Consider the following 17,353-nt stretch of genomic DNA (forward strand, 5'->3'; position numbering starts at 1 on the left):
AAAAAAGTATTTACTGCAACTAAACCATTAGGTAACCAGTACACAACTCATTAGATGTGGAAAGCAACCTAACCTCGACCAGTCAAGTTGTTCCCACCACCGAGGCCCGGTTTGTGCTGCAGTACTCAGTGTACAACAACTTCCTGGTATAACAGCAGCAATCGTTTCAATTGCCATGCTGTTTATAAACAATGTAGGTAAAGGAAGCGGCTGGTGGTGGTCTTTGGGACACAGCATACCATCTAAGGAGTCTTGGGACTTCTCTTGAAGGCGCCGGCACTAAGCCACGACATGTCAGTGTGCTGTTGGTCCACAGACACACCGGCTAGCCTCCTGAAACACAGGAGTGACTGGCACCACACACATCAGAAGCGGGAGCTAAGGATTTACAGTCTTCATGGTGAAAAGACGGCCAGCAAACTGTCCATCCCCTTTGCCAGTGCATTTCTAACTTACTGGAAAGACAGAGGTTTAGACAATCCTGAGAATTAATTCAGCTTTGAAAACAGATCAGTGTGTTCCTGTTTTAAAAAATCAACATTGGAGGCTCTGCCTGTGTGGACACACAGCTTTTCTATTGGGCTCACCTGGCAAATCCAACCGCATGGTTAAGACTGTCTGCAAGAGATGCTTGCCTCTCTTCATCCTGCGCCATCATCAGTTTTTCCAACAGAACCTTAAACCTCTCCATCAGTGGCGTCAGGAGGTCCTTCATTAAGGCCTGCTTGTTTTCTGCAGGGTACTCACTGTTAACAATCAGTGCCCCAGCTGTTTCATAAATGAAGAGCTGGTCGTCGCTGCTCAGCAAGGACTGGTAACCATTCTCCTACAAGGAAATGTTGTCTTAACTGAACGCTTGCATTCTAACGCCTCTCCTTTAACTTACTCAAGAATAAGCACGAGAAATAAGACATATAACCTATGGCTCATATACTAAGTACTCGTAAAAATGAAATTTCTGCCACAATCATAGAATGAAGAGAAAACTTAAATGGAAGCAGAGACTCAAGACTCACAGTTCATACTCCTGAGCTGGGCTAACGGTATTGCTCCCAGTATTGTATGTGTGAGGTTCTGGGGTAACCCACTGGTGCTGTACAGGATCTACTCTTTAGTCCTGATGAGACTCTGCGATTGATAACTTACTGTCTAATACAATACGACTCTCTGAATGCCTAAGCTGCATGAATCAGCACTTACTGCTGAGAAAAGCTGGCACTGACCGGCCACTCACAGTAAAGAATTCCATTAAATGAATGCTTTCAACAAAACTTGTGTTGGGGCTGGAGAGGTGACCCAGCAGTCAGGGTACCAGCTGCTCTTGCAGAGGACTGGGTTCGACTCCCAGCACCCACATGGCAGGCAGCACACCACCATCTGAAGCTCCAGTCCCCCTGGAGGTACTGCACGCATATGGTGCAGAGACACATGCAGGCAGCAAAACACCCACTATTTAAAAACAAATCAAAATACATGTAAACTAAAATGCGCTCATAAGCTGTCTCAAATCCATTTAGTGAAGTAACATTGAACAAATTAACTTTTCTGAATACAAAAGCTTCATTGTAAGTGGCACTGAGAATGACAAATACCATCACAACAAAGATTAATTTAGAAGTTGACACTTTTTCCACTTCATTAAGTATTTCAGCTACATTTAACAGTACAGAGAGATCAGAACATACTTGATACTGCCAAATTACTTCCATAACTATTATGCTTGTATCAAAACAAGCATAAACTTCACACACACACACACACACACACACACACACAAACTTCCCCTCCCACTAGTTACAAACGAGCAAAGCCCTGGAAGGCGAAACTGGTAGCATTTGCAGTCAGTTTCAATGATACTTGGGAGATACTTACAGGTGGAGAGAGGGCTAATAAATCTTGTATTCTATTCAAAATATCCTCAATGAAAGGATTCATTTGTTTACTGAATAAAAACAAAAGAGAAACCACATGTAAGTAATATATGTCCACAAGCTGCTAAAATATCAAATTCCCACTTAAAACAGAAGGAAACCGGAGCTCACTTTTATGCTAGCTACGCTCATTACTAACATTAGCTTATGAGCAGTTTGAAGCCTATGTGCTCTGCAGTGATGCAATACCAAGGCCATGGCCACTACTACGAGGGCCTTACAAAGAGTACTACATATAGCAGATTATGTTAAAAATGACTTTCAAGGGCTGGAGAGATGGTTCAGTGGTTAAGAGCACTGGCTGTACTTCCAGAGGTCCTGAGCTCAATTCCCAGCAACCACATGGTGGCTCACAACCACCTGAAATGAGATCTGGTGCCCTCTTCTGGCCTGTAGGCATACATGCAGGCAGAACACTGTATACATATACAGTTTAAACAAAAAACAAACAAACAAACAAACAAACAAAAAGACTTTCAAGCTGGGGGCATCATGGTGCAAGCCTACAATCCTGGTACTTGGGAGGGAGACAGAGGCTGCAGCATCAGGAGTCTGTCATCTCCAGGACTAAGCAAACAAACAAAAAACTATGCACCCTGGCCTAGGAAGACAGCTCAATGAGCAAATGCACTTGTTCTGCAAACCTGGGGGTCTGAGTTTGATGCCCTGCTCCCACCATGGGATAACTGTCTTCTCTTTAAAAAAAAAAAAAAAAGATTAATTTAGGCACATGCTTTTAATCCCAGTCCTCAAGAGGCACAGGCAGGTAGATCGCTGTGAGCCTGAGGCCAGCCTGCTAGTCTACAAAGTGAGTCCAGGACAGCTAAGGCTACACAGAGAAACACTGTCTTGAAAAATAAAAAAAATAAAAAATAAAAAAATTAAAAAAAAAAAAAAGATTAATTTATTATGTATACAATATTCGTTTGACCCTGCTTCCCTACAGGCCAAAAGAGGGCACTAGATCTCATTAATAGATGGTTGTGAGCCACCATGTGGTTGAACTCAGGACCTTTGGAAGAGCAGCCAGTGCTCTTAACCTCTGAGCCATCTCTCAAGCCTAACTGTCCCCTCTTCTTCACACATTTTTCATGGCACAAATGTACCCCCACATACATCAAACACACCAATACATAAATACATAAAATTTACAAAATAATGAAGTAATAAAACAACACAGTAACACATAAAATTGCATAAAATATGCAAACAGCCACCCGTCAGTGCTGAAAGCAATAACCGGCGAGTGGGCAGGGCAGGAGTCATGGCACCAGAGCACCAGCACAGCCCATCGGCGCAGGAGGAACAGCATCGGCCCTCAGTGGCTTCAGAAACAGTGCTGAAAGCCAATACTTACTTGAGAGATTTGACAAATCTAGAAAACAGGTAGGCAGTTCTGCTCCGGACTTTGGCGCTGGAATGCCACAGGCCCCTGTGATCTAAGAACGCCATCTAAAGAGATGAGACAGGCATTCATCATTTCTGTTCTGATGCGAGGATTTTATTATTATGCTGCATTTTTGCTCACATCAAATGGTACTTCTTCTTACCAGGACACAGAAGTAATGTTATATCACACACACAGGCGCTTAATGACTCATTTTACATAAAACTATCACTCAGGTTTGAGGTTCTCAGGAAAGTTACAGGGAACATGGACACACAACATGATCCGATCATTAGAACCGGAGTGCAGTGCATACTTACGAGTACACATGGAATGTGCTGAGGTTCCACGGTGAAGAACTTCTCATAGCGGACAACGGTTTCAAAGAACTCCAGTGTCACAGACGTGTGCTGGTAGGAACTGACTCCTGACGTTACCAACTAGGAAGGGGAAAGAAAGAAGCAACCTATTCGTGTTTACTGTAACATCCAGAACTCCCTCTGCGAAACCATGCACAGCTCTAACAAGAGACCCTGAGCCCACAGCGGCACAGCATGGAGCAGTGGTGCTTACAGGGAGGCCCTCGCACACCTACCGTGCGCATCATGTCCTGCAAAGCACTGGCTTTTGAGGCGTCACCTGAGAAGTGAGCACCGTGGGACACTGGGAGAGCTTCAGCCAGCATGTACAGCAAGCGCACTGCTACCTCGACCTCCATGAAGCGCGTGCTCTGCCAGTTCCTGCCAACACAGCAGTGCACGTCTGTGAGAGCTGAGCATAAACTTTCTGTAGGACTCGATACACAGGACAGCAACACCACAGAATCCTTTCCGGGCCACTGCCACTGGTGCGGTGCCCTCACTCCTGTAACCACCCCACATTCTCCATGCTCTTGTAAACACCCCTAATCAAACTCATAGGGCTACCAAAAGAAGTGGGAAGGAGACAAGAGAAAGTTAACAGTGCGGAGGATAAAAATGGTTGGAATGCATTAAGTGCCCGCATGGAGACGTCATAACTGAACCCATTATTATATACAATTACCATGCTAATCAAAAGCACTTAAAAATGTCTTAAATGGTTTAAAAAGCCCTACCATTTGTTAATTTTGCCAAGCAGTGTAATTTATCCCACAGAGGTAGAAACCAAGTGATATGTGAGGTGTGATGAATGTGACACGACTCAGGAAGAGAGAAGAACTCACTCCAACAGTCAAACTTACTGCAGCGTGGCGCTGAACACTCTGCGCACAGAAGCCAGCACTAACTCTGGTGACACCTGAGCAAGTCTGTCCAACAGTAACTTCAGTTGTTTTCTGTACTCTACAAACATGGCTTCATCTTCGCCCTGCGACACAAGGTAAAAAGCCCTGACTTTTTAAGGCTCCAGCATCAAGAATCTCAGTGGTAAAGAGCACTCACAGCAAGAGGCTGCCGCCCTCAGGGGAGGGAGCCGCCACCCAAAAGCTGCCCTCCGACCTCCAGACCAACACACTGGCCCACACTCACAATGGCACACACAATAATGATAATAAATATTCAAAGTTTAAGATCTTTAAATGTATCAGTTATCTTATACCTTTTGTCTTTACATAGAAAAACAAACAAACAAAATGCCCAGTAGCTCTTCCCTTCCTGCTCACTAGTTACTGACTCCAAGAATAACCTTAACCATCAAAGGTCTGGGTCTTGATGCCTGAGGAGGGGCCAGGGCTGACAGTGAACTGCCAGCGTGGGTCCACACTAGGCTTCCAGACCTGCCTACTTCTTCACCCCTGATCCCCACACACTAACAGTATTGTCACTGGGGCTAATAATGTATTGCTTGTGATCACTATTATTCTTGGGGATTCATTCCAAAAAATATCTTATCACACACCTAACCAACACATGCCCTGGGTTTCCAAGAAGCACTGGACAGGCCCTACACAGTGGGAAGATGACCCTCTCCCAACTCTGGATAAGACTTAGCTGAACAAGTTAAGCCTCATTCGCACCCTCCCCTGCTGACTGATGACTTAGTCCTATTGACAAGACCTCAATCCAGTTATATAAGATCATCTTACTAAAAGGGAGATAAGATCAATACTATTGTCAATTGTAAGCTCAATGTTACAAAATATTATTTTCCTTTCTTTGGGTTGCTATAGATATAGTCTATGGCCTATACATAGTAAGCAAAGGCTCTTATCATTGAACTACATCCAAACTTCACACTTTTTAAAAGATTCTTTTTTGTTTGTTTTAAGACTGGTTCTCACTTTGCAGCCCAGGCTGGCTTCACATTTATGGCGATATTCTTTCCTAAGGTGCCACCTGCTGGGATGTCAGGCATGAGCCACCATGCCCAGCTTACAAGATTCATATGTGTGCGTGTGTGCACATGCCTCAGGTATTACCCTCAGGGTCTATCCACCTGTTGTGTGTATGAGACAAGTCCTCTCATTAAGGCTGGGACTCAATGCCTGGGCTAGGCCGGCCGGCCAATGTACTCCAGGGACTTAGCTGTTTGCCCTCCCAGCTCTGGGACTATAAGTGTGCACCACCAAATCCAGCCTTCTTCAGTCATCAAAGTCTGCTCTTACCGTCTCCATAGCAAGCACTTTATCAGATGACTAATTTTCAACCCCTTAGAAAGGGAAGGATTCCAAGGTCTCTGGGAGTGCTACCCCAAACTGACAGCAATATAAAAAACTACATTAAGGAGCTGGAGAGATGGCTCAGAGGTTAAGAGCACTGACTGCTCTTCCAGAGGTCATGAGTTCAATTCCCAGCAACCACAACCATCTATAATGTGATCTGCAGGTGTACATACAGGCAGAGTACTGTATACATAATAATAAATTAATCTTTAAAAAAACATTAATATAAACAAGAGTGATTTTAAAAACACTATTATGTTTTAAAAGGCTCTTAAACTAAAATATAAAATACTAACTTGATGCAAAGAAACAGTAAAATTAAGGCTGTTTTTTATGCAAAATATCTTACCTCATTTTCAAAGTTATATTCTTCATCGTAAGTCAATTTTTTCATAACAGCCAACATGATTGCCTACAGTTAATAGTAAAATAGCATTTGTTAATTGTTCTTTTTAGTCTGGAAGTTGAGCTACATTTCAAGGTAGATTTCAGACAAAGAATATACTATCAGGCTCAGGGAGTCTCATGAAAGAGGAGGTGGAAGAATGAGAAAGGGTCAAGTGCTGTGTACAAATCTAAGCCAAAACAATTCACTGTGGACAGAGGCTACGTGAGACTCAGGAAACAAACAAGTCACAAGTCCCTAAAACTCAGAAGATTCAGTAAGCCCCTCCCTCTGCAGGGCTAGTCACCCAAGATGGACTGCCCGGTCCAGAACTCCATCACTGCAGCCTTTTGTGAGTTATAACTCACAGCTTGGGTGGGTTTCCCAGTGATGCAGCTGCCTCTCAGATAAGTAACCCCTTACCCACGGTCAGGAAGTAACCCCAATAAACTCACTGATTTGGGGGGGTGTGGAAATCTGTCATTGGTTTAAAAGAAGTCACTTACCTCTACATTAGCTTTTTGTTGATCTGAGAGCACTGAAAGCTTAAAATAAAAAGTAAACAAAAAATTATTCTATTTTCTTATGTCATATTTGCTTATCAAAGCATTTTTCTAGTCAATTAATGTCATCTAAAACATACACACAGGAGCTGGTACAATTAGGGTCCCTGGGTCCAATGAGAGAAAAACAATGTAAGCATGTGGGCTAAATGGCTGACAGCACATCTAGAGCTACAGATCCCTATGTGAAGATGTGATAACTATGTCTAGTAAGCAATTTGATATACAGGCAATACTATAGATTAGATTAAGCTACTTATCATGTATTTAGAAAGAATTAAGCTGTAAGGCAGTAAAGGATGTTTTTGCTGTTTTGAAACAGGGTCTCACTACGAAGCCACGGTGAGCCTGAAACACTCTATAGACCAGTCTGGCCTTGAACTCAGAGACCTGCCTCTGCCCCACCAAAGCTGAGATTAAAGGTGTGCATGAGCCTTTTTAAAACACAGCAAATCAAGCTATAATGGTGGGAGATCAGTTTTTGCAGTCCTGATTTCCTTAAATTCTGCGTGCAAACAGCTATACTCCTAAGAGTCAAGGAAGGTTTGGATATATATATATATCTGGACACGGATCGTGGGTCTTTCCTTTTTCTGTATTTTCAATTTTTAACAGTTCTTTATATATCTACTGGATAGAAAGAACGATGACTCACCTGTTTCAAAATGTGAAGGTAGTCATAACAAAATCCAATAATGTTAGAGGAAATATCATCGTCCTCATGAACCAGCAGCTGCAGCATCAGTGGTACTTTTGTCTCGATGGCTTCAAGTGCTTCCTGGGCGTTCTTCACAGCCCCATTCTTAATTAATTTAGTCCAGCTAACTATTAATGACTGTCCCATCCCATTGACCAGCTTAGAAAACCTGGCCACGAAGTCCAAATCTTCTTCCTGTTAAGCAAAGAGGAAAACCTCTGACCTTTAGCACAAATGTACTGCCAATTACAGGGTTCAATCTAAAAAAAAAAATTGCATACTCTGTGCACGACACGTAGGGGCCGGTGTGAGCAGGTATATGTGCCACTTTCAGCACTTAATTTTCTCCTTCCACCATGGGTTTCAGGGATGAAGCTCAGGTTACAAGGATCTTTGCGTTTTCTTTTTTAAAAATAATTTATTTTTTATTTTATGTGCATTGGTGTTTTTCCTGCATGTGTGTCTGTATGAGACAGTTGTGAGCTGCCATGTGGGTGCTGGGAATTGAATCTGGGTCCTATGGAACAGCCGACAGAACTCATAACTGCTGAGTCATCTCTCCAGCCTGGATCACAAGGATCTTAAGGATCTGTTTTTTATCTGCCAAGCATTTTGCTGGTCCCTAGGGCTCAATGCTAAGACACTAGCTACCAATGGGAAATTAATTAGAATTTGAATTTTTCTGCTACCATTACCATCCAGAGGTACTCTAAAAGCAACTATGTTTTCTAAGTTTGGTGGTTTTGCCTGCATGCGCTACCTATGCGATATGCACGCCTGGAGTTTAGAGGGGCCAGAAGAGGGCACTGGAACCCCGGAATTGAGACCAGTGTGTGTCACTGCTGAGTCACTTCTTCGTCCCTGCAACTCTTATTTCAGTGACAGTCTTGTGGATGTTACCAATTAAAAAAAAAAAAAAAAAAAAGAGAGTGGAAGCAAAAGAGAAGTTTTGGAAGCTCCTCTTCCCTAGGGTTCGGTTTACTAGGCACAGGTCTATGACGTCAACGCCAGTGCGCTGTGTGTGTAATACTTACGACAGTCCTTTTGGGAACTGTAGGACTTAGGCCTTAACTTCTCCACAAAGCCACAAAGCTGCTGTCACAGTGGCCTGCTTCAGGTCACTGCCAACCTCCAGGCAGGCTGGACTGTTCTCATTAGCTTCCCCTAAGCCATTCTCCCACAGACAGGATCGCTCTACCTTTACAATTTCAGATTTTTACTTAAAAAGCCCCAGATATTAAGACAGGAGAAGGTAATAAAGAGACCTTTGGCTCATGAAGAAGGAAGCTACTAGAGCCATATTACTGACATTATCCCCATACAAAGATGTCATAGGACGAGGCAAGGCCGCTACCAAGCCTGACAACCTGAGCTTCGTCCCGGGACCCACCTAAAGTTGTCCTCTGACCTCCCCATGTGCACTGTGGTGTGTGCGACATACAGACACACACTAAATACATTATATATTTTAAAACCCTCAAAGATGCCTGAGAAATCCTTTTCCTCAGCACTGCAAACTTGCAAGTTGCAAGTGCCATCTTGCCTGTAATGTACCAGATTGGGTATAACCAAGTGTGCAGGGAAAATGCCACAGATGTTAGCTGTGGCTCTCAGAACACGGTGGCTTACTAGCAGGCCAAGGAGACTCCCCCCTACCCAGAGGGGAAAGTGACATTAGCTCAGTATCTAACAGTTTTCACAGTCACTGACCTGGTCGATGCTGAAGAACCCAGCAGTCTGTAACACTTGGCACAAGGACTCTACCAGCTTCATCTTGTCCATAGGGTCCATCCCTTTATTTACAATTTCAAACAAACAGTCACATGCTTCTTCCCGTAGAACTTCTACTGACATATGACCTAGCAGCATATTTATAAACCTGGCGATGGGAAGTCAAAGTTTTAACATTTTCAGTTCAGGAGTTCTAGACGCCAGCTCTGCAAGTGTACAGGGTCAAGGCTGGGCGCACGCACCTGTCATTGGCTATTAGGGATAAGTCTATCCAGGAGACGTAAGCCCCAACTACTTCAAGGCACTGACACAGCACTTCCGAATTAGTGTACTGGTAATTGTGTAAGATCTGGTACCACGATTCCACCAGGTTGGGAATGCACTGCTCTCTCATGGTGTCCTTTATCAGGGTGTTCCGGCGAGCTTCCTGAAACACAGCACAGACAAGGAAGGTTGTGACAAGGTGGCTCGGTACATCCAAGCACAGTGGCACACAGTCATTTCCTCCCCGAGAGACCTCCAGCCTTGTTAACAGTCCCTTCCATGGCTTCCTATTTATCTGCTCTAAAATTACATCCTGTGATTCTCGGTGTTTCCTTTTTCCGTTCTATTCCTCGGTGCCAGACTTAATTCATTAAATAAAACTATAAATAAGCACTGCTTAGAAATTTTAAGCATGTGAAATTATTTCTAAATATTAGACAAACAGTCCTTAAGCTATTTAGACATGGCAGTGACTTAAATGTACAATATCCTTTAAATTTATGAATGTTTAGTTATAATCGTCTTAAACAATTATATACATTTAAAGCTACTTTCATTGGTTTTTTTTTTTCTCCTTTCTCTTTCTCTCTCTCTTTTTTACAAGACAGAGTTTCTCTGTCCATGATGGCTGTCCTGGACTCGCTTTGTAGACCAGGCTGGCCTTGAACTCACAGCAATCCACCTACCTCTGCCTCCTGAGTGCTGGGATTATAGGCATGTGCCACTGCAAGGTTTTTTAAATGTATTTTATGTATGAGTGCTCTATCTGCATGTACACCTGCACGCCAGAAGAGGGCATCAGAGGGTACAGATGGTTGTGAGCCACCATGTAGGTGCTAGGAACTGAACTCAAGACCTCTGGAAGAGCAGAGCCAGCTCTCCAGTCCTATTAATTATTTTTATACTGAAGTGTTAGAGCTCACACCCCAGACCTCCTACACACCACACAAGCGCTCTGCTGCTGCGTTGTCTCACCAGTACTTTCTACTGCTTTAGAAAGGAGGCTGGTGTCAGGGTACGCTCAGCTATAAGCATTCCTGGGCAGTAGTGAAACAGTGCATTCAATCACAGCACTGCATCAAACCAATTAAAAAGAAAAGGCAAAAGTGATGCCTAGATGCATAACTAAAGACTCTGGAGGGGGCAGCACCGACATCTACATCATAAGCGCTCTGCTTGTTCTCAAGCATCAAGTGTGAACGGCATTTTGCAGAACTGTAGGAGGTGAACTTGTGTTAAGTTTTATAGTCAGCAGGTACGTTTGTAATTTAAGCACACGCCAAGAGACACACTCCCTGCCCTTTTTGTCATGTGCCTGCTCCCTTCCTTCCCTTCACGAGCTTGGGCGGGAGCCCGTCCACACACAGTCACTTGCCTCTGAGGTATGGACGACGTCGCGATCCACCAGCTCTGAGTCGATGGCCATGAGGATGCGCAGGTACAGATCCACCCCCCTGGGGTTCAGGTCCACGACCGAGAGAATGTCAAAAAAAAACTTGGGCCATTTTGTGAGATATTCTGTAACAAAAAGCAAGGCGAAGACTTGGGCAGCTTTATTTCGTATGAAGGTCTTCTCTGGTTGGGGATTCAGCATCTGACAAACAGAAACATCCATAAGATTAAATTCTAACTATTCAAAAGCACATTATAGTCTTTTATTTATCATTAATTGGCAGAAAGACAACTGAACGTCAACACTGCCGAGAACAGGGGTAGCACGGCTGTGCAAAACTACTCATGTACGCGGGAGTGACTGGTCACATGCCAATCACCAGGATAATGGCTGCCTCTTAAAATCTGTACTTTCCTACAGTGTTGGGATAAATCTGTACTCAAACATTCTACCAGAGATACACAGTCCAGCCCTTTTTTGGAGGTGGGGTGGGGGAGGGGGCAAAGGAATTGATTTTTTTGTTGTTGTTTTGTTTTCTTCTGTTTTTTTAGAGACAGGGGATTTGACTGATTGTTCTGAGTCAGGGTCTTACTATGTAGCCCAGGCTGGCGTCACTCAGAGCCATCACCTTTCTGCCTCTGCCTCTGTACAGGATCCAAGGTGTGAGCCGCCATGCCCAGCCCACGCTTTGTCTTTTGAGACTTGAGACAAGGTCTATGATACAGCTTAAGCTGACCGTTACCTGGTTACAAATCCCAGGCTGGCCTCAGTGACAATCCTCCTGCCTCTGCCTCCAAAAATACTGAGATATAGGCATGAAACAGGGAATCTCATTCATTAAGGTTCATGAACAGAATTTTAACAATTCTTATCACTTCTTCTAAGAAAAAATTCAATTGTTTTTCTCTCTTTGGCTAGATCTTAAAGGAAAAAAAAAAACTCTGGTTACATTCAATGATTTGTGTGTTAAGCTTAAATATCATTAACCAAAAGGAGTATGTGTGAATAAACAACTCTTTTGGTCTTCGAAAAGGGCCTTTGTACAGAGGCTGTGTCAACACAGGCCAGCTCTAAGGACCAAACAAAAACGCAGCTGCTGTCATGAAGTTTAATAATATCAATAACCAAGGCGCCAGAGAGATGGCTCAGCAGTGAAGTGCACCCACTGCTCATGTGGAGACCGAGAATTCCGTTCCCAGAACCCACACTGGGCAGCTCACAACCACTCCAGCCCAGGGGGTCTGACACCCTCTTCTGTGGGTGCCTGCAGTCAGGCTATGCACCTACACACAGACATGCACATATACACATGATGAAAAAAGAAAGCTTAAAAAAAAAATTTCTGTTTAATCCTAAAGTTTCAGCCAGGTGTGGGAGTGGGTACCTTTAATAGTGGCAGTTACGAGGAAGAGGCAGGAGTTCCAGGCCAGCCAGGGCTACATAGTGAGACCCTGGGTCCAAAAAAATAAAAATAAAAAAAAGTTTCCACCATAGTATGGAAAAGTACAGCAGTTTGGTTATTAGCACAACCTTAAGTTATCATTGTTTCTGCCCACAATTTAGATATAAAAGATGAAACAGCTGATTGCTCAAGACATGATTTTACCTGTGCTTGAAGCCAGGAGAGAAGAGTTTCCCTGATCAGCTGTTGTTGAACGGTGCTTAGTTCAGCGTACCTGGTGAAAAAGAGAAGAGTGACCACAGGTGGAGGCTGTGGCTTTGAAAGAAAATCCCATCTATTAAAACTGAGGCGTTTATAGCATTCAGGGCTCCTTAAAATACACTGCAGATGTCCACTAGCACAGCTTTAAAGAATGCACAGACAGACTGCAGTCATCGAGCTCAGGCTTGCGGCTCACGTCATGCTCAAACAGAATGACAGCTATGTGATTTTTTTCAAACAAACTATGCACTGAGGTCTGCAGTCTATAGAATCAGCCTGTGGGCTGACTCCTCGCTTTGGAATAAGTCACAATACATTCACAGCCCAGGTACAGCTGCTACTTTGTTAGTTTACCATCTGTATTTTGGTTTCCTCAAGAAGGAAAAGGTAAACTAAACAACCTTTGAGTAGAAATAGTAGAGAGGCCTTACTTGTATTTAACTTGATGCTCTAATACTTGGAAGCAGAAGAACTTTACGTGATCATCACTGAAAAAGCAAAAGAAAATTAGGTAATTAGGCAAAACTGAAATTTCTCAAAGTAGGCCTCTTGGCTAGCTTTCCATTTTACCAATGCTATTTACTTTATTTTTACTGTCTTCTTTGTTTTAAGGCAGCACTGGGTACCGACCCCAGGGCCTCATGAGTTCCAGGCAAAGGCTCCACCAATGAGCCGCAGGGCCAAGCCCTCTGTTTAAAGGGTTAAGAGGACTCTGCATACAATCTGCAGCATAGCCACAAGCTCTACTGCACACCCTCAGCACAGTGCTTCCTGGACGGAGGCCGCTGCCCTAACTGCTAGTGTGACAGTTTCTGTGCTGTACTTTGCGATGGTTAGAGAGGCGCAGGGACAAATGTACAGCAGAAAGAACTAGCAAGGCAAAGATGCCGACTTTGGCCTACTTGAAAGTTAAGCCTCATTGGTCAATCCTTAGGGCCAAATACAAAATAAACAAGGCAGGAAATTCTTAGTCCATCCTCAAAATCAACACAGGAAACTCAACTACAAATAAAGCCCCTCTGTAAGAGGGGAGGGGGACGAATGTCCATTCTTTCCTTTTTTTTTTTTTTTTTTGTCGACAGGTTTCTCCGTGCAGCCTTGGCTGTCCTGGAATTACACTGCAGGCCTCGAACTCATGGGAGATTCGCCTGCCTCTGCTATTATCTATTTCTAATCCCCTCTTTAGGGGGTGAGACAGCCAATGATTCTGACGGAATCTGCTCGGTCAAGATGGATGGTGCGAGAGACAGGCTTTGTGAGGGCACAGTGTTTCCTATGGAGGAACGGAGACACTCGAAGATGCTCACAAGAACAGGTCAAGCAACAGATGCAGCCAAACACAAGTGCGGGCACAGCACTCCACAGCTCCAGCCAGGTGAGCACTAAACCCCCTGCCTCTGCTCCCACGGGTGGGCAGCTTATGTCCTGCTAGTTGACTGTTTCCCACAAGCTTTGCTTTAATAAGAAGCTAACTACACTGACAATGGAATGAGTACACAAGTTACTACTTCTATGAAACTGTGTTTATTGCTTCTGAAAGACTAAACTGAAGGCCAACTGCAGCAGCGGATCCCTTCTTACATGTGGTGTGGCCTAAGTAATCAGGACAGCAGAGCTGGAGGGAAACAGTGTGAGACCCGCTTCACCCTCCTGCCTCCTCCACTGAGGCCCGTGCTGGAAGCCGGACAGGGAGGACTAAGGGTGCAATGACCACTAACGCAAGACCCTGGTCCCAGCACCAATGGTAACTAAATATTGATAGGCTGTAAGTAAGAACGTTAAATTAAGATCCGTATCATTGGCTGTGAATGGTGGCGCATGCCTTTAATCCTAGCACTCAGGAGGCAGAGGCAGGTGGATCTCTTGAGTTCGAGTCTACAGACTGAGGCCAGGACAGCCAGAGCTACACAGAGAAACCCTGTCTCGAAAAAACCAAAGCCAAACCAAACCAAACCATCTCATTAATGATCACTCCTTTCACCAACTCCCAATAACAGAACCAAGACACGTTTAGTGTAATCTATTCCAGTGAGGACTGGCTCTCAAGGACACAATACACATAAAAGGGTGCTTTTACTGAAAAATCAATTTTGGACTAGCTCAAAAATTGGTTTGTTATTTTTCTATTTTCAGGCTACTAACTTTTCTAAAAGGCAAGTCATAATTTTTTTTTTTTTTTTAAAGACAGGGTTTCTCTGTGTAATAGCCCTAGCTGTCCTGGATTCCCTTTGTAGACCAGGCTGGCCTCCAAACTCATAGAGATCCATCACGCCCAGTCCATAAAATGTTTTTATAAAAAACAGTGCCCAGAGAAAAAATTGAAATGCTTCACAGTAATGCTGGTCCTTCCAGACAAGGTGGAGAATCTGTCTTGATTACCTGTATGTCTTCTGTGCCAGTGCTTCTGCGCACACCTGCCAGGCATCTGGCGAAATCTTCAACTGCTCAAAATAAGCCAGGGCCTGGAAGATTGCAAAACAGAGTAACAGAGTAACACATTTGATACCGAATTCTGATGCTCTGCTCATCTTAAACAAAGGCTGGAGTGAACCAATAATCAAAACAATTTGGGTTTAACACGTCAGCTAAAAAAAAAAAATAATCCAGCCTTCTGAAAAATGAGAAGTCCAGATCACTCCTAAAATCAGACCAGTGAACAATAATCAGCTAGACACTTAAGGCAGTAAAGGAGACGTGCAAGAACACCCTGCAATGCCTCGGTGTTCTATCAACTGCACTGACATTAAGGTCTACACAACTGCACAAGGGGCTATAAAGGGACTCGATCAGCACACACGCGCCCCCACAAGTAAATGCTAAACAAAATAACAGAACTTTGAGCCCAGTGACTAATCTGGGCTAGAGAGAGGGGTAGCATATGGGGAAGATGGAGGTCAGTCTCTGAAGCCCTCCCTTCTAGGCTGGCGAGCACTTTATGGTAGAAGGAAGGAGGCACGAAGGCACCGAGGCTCCTGACCCTTCTATGCATCTCTTGCATCCGGCTGTTGCTGAGTCTACCCTTTATAACAAACTGACAAGTGTTAAGTACACCGCCTTCCCGATCCCTAAGCCACGGTAGCACATTATCAAGTCTGTGGAAGGACATGGTAGCCCTTGATTTAGCAGGCAGTCACCAGAAGGACAGACGGCCTAGACGGCAGTTTCTACCAAAACCCAGGACTCTCCTTGGGAATATCTCAGAAGCTAGGACAGGGGACAGATAAAGCCCTTCACAGGGAGGGGCTCGGCAGCTAACACATCCTTTTCTTTTTTTATTTTTTATTTATTCATACAGTGTTTTGCCAACATGCCAGAAAAGGGCACCAGATCCATTATAGATGGTTGTGAGCCATGTGGTTGCTGGGAATTGAACTCAGGACCTTTGGAAGAACAGACCGTGCTCTTAACCTCTGAGCCATCTCTCCAACCATACATCCTTTTCTTTAAACAGCAGCAAGGATCCAAAGTTCAAGGTCGGGGGGCCGGGTTGGTGGCGCCTGCCTTTAATCCCAGTACACAGGAGGCAGAGGTAGGTGGATCGCTGTGAGTTCGAAGCCAGCCTGGTCTACAAAGTGAGTCCAGGACAGCCAAGGCTACACAGAGAAACCCTGTCTCGAAAAACCAAACCAAACTGTTGGAACCAGGTAGTGGTGGCTCACGCCTTTAATCTCAGCACTCAGGAAGCATGGCAGGCGGATCTCTGTGAGTTCGAGGCCAGCCTGGTCTACAAAGTAAGTCTAGAACAGCTAAGGCTACACAGAGAGTGTCTGGGGGGGAGGGGGGGGGAAGGATAGCTCTGATAAAATCACTGGGGTCCCCACATATACATAATGGAAGTTGTTCTTGCAGACAAAAAATAAAAAATAAAAATCCCCAAACAAAAAACTAATTTAGTGTAGAGCCTTTGCTTAGGTTCAATTCCCAGCACTATAAAAGCAAACAAAAACCCAAAGCCACCAGGTGTGGTGGTGCACGCCTTTAATCCCAGCACTCAGGAGGCAGAGGCAGGCAGATTGCTGTGAGTTTGAGGCCAGTCTGTTCTACAAAGAGAGACCAAGACAGCCAAGGATACACAGAGAGACCCTGTCGGGGGGTTGGGTGGGGGGAGAACAAAAACAAAAACCCCAAATCGTCTGACACACACACAACAGCCCAAAACCTTTAGTTATAACCAGCATATAAGACTATAGTCCTTACTACTGTGGGAGCAGGCAGTTTAATTCCCTATGAAAACAAAACCATTTATATGCGAAAGCCTGGACTTCTAGCACTTTGCTGTTCTGACTAGACACTGCCACCTAGATTCCTATTATTTGCCGTATTTGGAAGGCTAGTTACCTACTTATCAGCCGAGGCATATGTCATATCAGAAACTGCTCGGGAGGCTTTTGTTTGTTTATGTTTTAAACAACTTTAAAAGAAGTTCCTACTACTTAAAAGCAAAACAGATAGGGCTGTCATACTTAGTGCAATCCTTAACTTTGGCTCACTTAAGCCAAGCACTCTTTGCTATGAGGAATAAAGAAAAGCCCCTCCTTCTTCTGATCCTAACCTTCACAGCACTCAGGCCTTTAAAAATTAATTAAAGGGCTCCTCTTGTAGAGTCTTCTTTTATCCTTCAGCTAAAGTCTTTATTAAGTTCCACGCTACATTAGGTTTAATTGTTTACATTTATCCAAATATACCAGCATCTCCTAA

General features: G+C 44.1%; 1 protein-coding gene across 2 annotated transcripts in view; it reads right to left on the reverse strand.

Annotated features, from left to right (window-relative positions):
- Positions 1–17,353, reverse strand: part of XPOT (exportin for tRNA) — a 35,779-nt gene that overhangs the window by 14,130 nt on the left and 4,296 nt on the right. The window contains exons 3-17 of one of the 2 annotated variants that reach the window (XM_084759992.1): positions 15,035–15,117; positions 13,087–13,143; positions 12,599–12,668; positions 10,971–11,193; positions 9,578–9,758; positions 9,315–9,483; positions 7,563–7,799; positions 6,851–6,889; positions 6,309–6,371; positions 4,541–4,665; positions 3,914–4,058; positions 3,639–3,758; positions 3,289–3,383; positions 1,873–1,942; positions 588–826 (exon numbers count right to left, since the gene is read on the reverse strand). In XM_084759992.1, coding sequence (XP_084616118.1) covers positions 588–826; positions 1,873–1,942; positions 3,289–3,383; positions 3,639–3,758; positions 3,914–4,058; positions 4,541–4,665; positions 6,309–6,371; positions 6,851–6,889; positions 7,563–7,799; positions 9,315–9,483; positions 9,578–9,758; positions 10,971–11,193; positions 12,599–12,668; positions 13,087–13,143; positions 15,035–15,117 — 1,916 coding nt within the window. Of the gene's footprint in view, positions 1–587; positions 827–1,872; positions 1,943–3,288; positions 3,384–3,638; positions 3,759–3,913; positions 4,059–4,540; positions 4,666–6,308; positions 6,372–6,850; positions 6,890–7,562; positions 7,800–9,314; positions 9,484–9,577; positions 9,763–10,970; positions 11,194–12,598; positions 12,669–13,086; positions 13,144–15,034; positions 15,118–17,353 lie in introns of both variants that reach the window. The other variant, XM_084759991.1, reaches the window with a different exon arrangement.

This window comes from Acomys minous, assembly GCF_964271855.1.
Source record: "Acomys minous genome assembly, chromosome: 15".
In the NCBI taxonomy this organism is placed as follows: Eukaryota; Metazoa; Chordata; class Mammalia; order Rodentia; family Muridae; genus Acomys; species Acomys minous.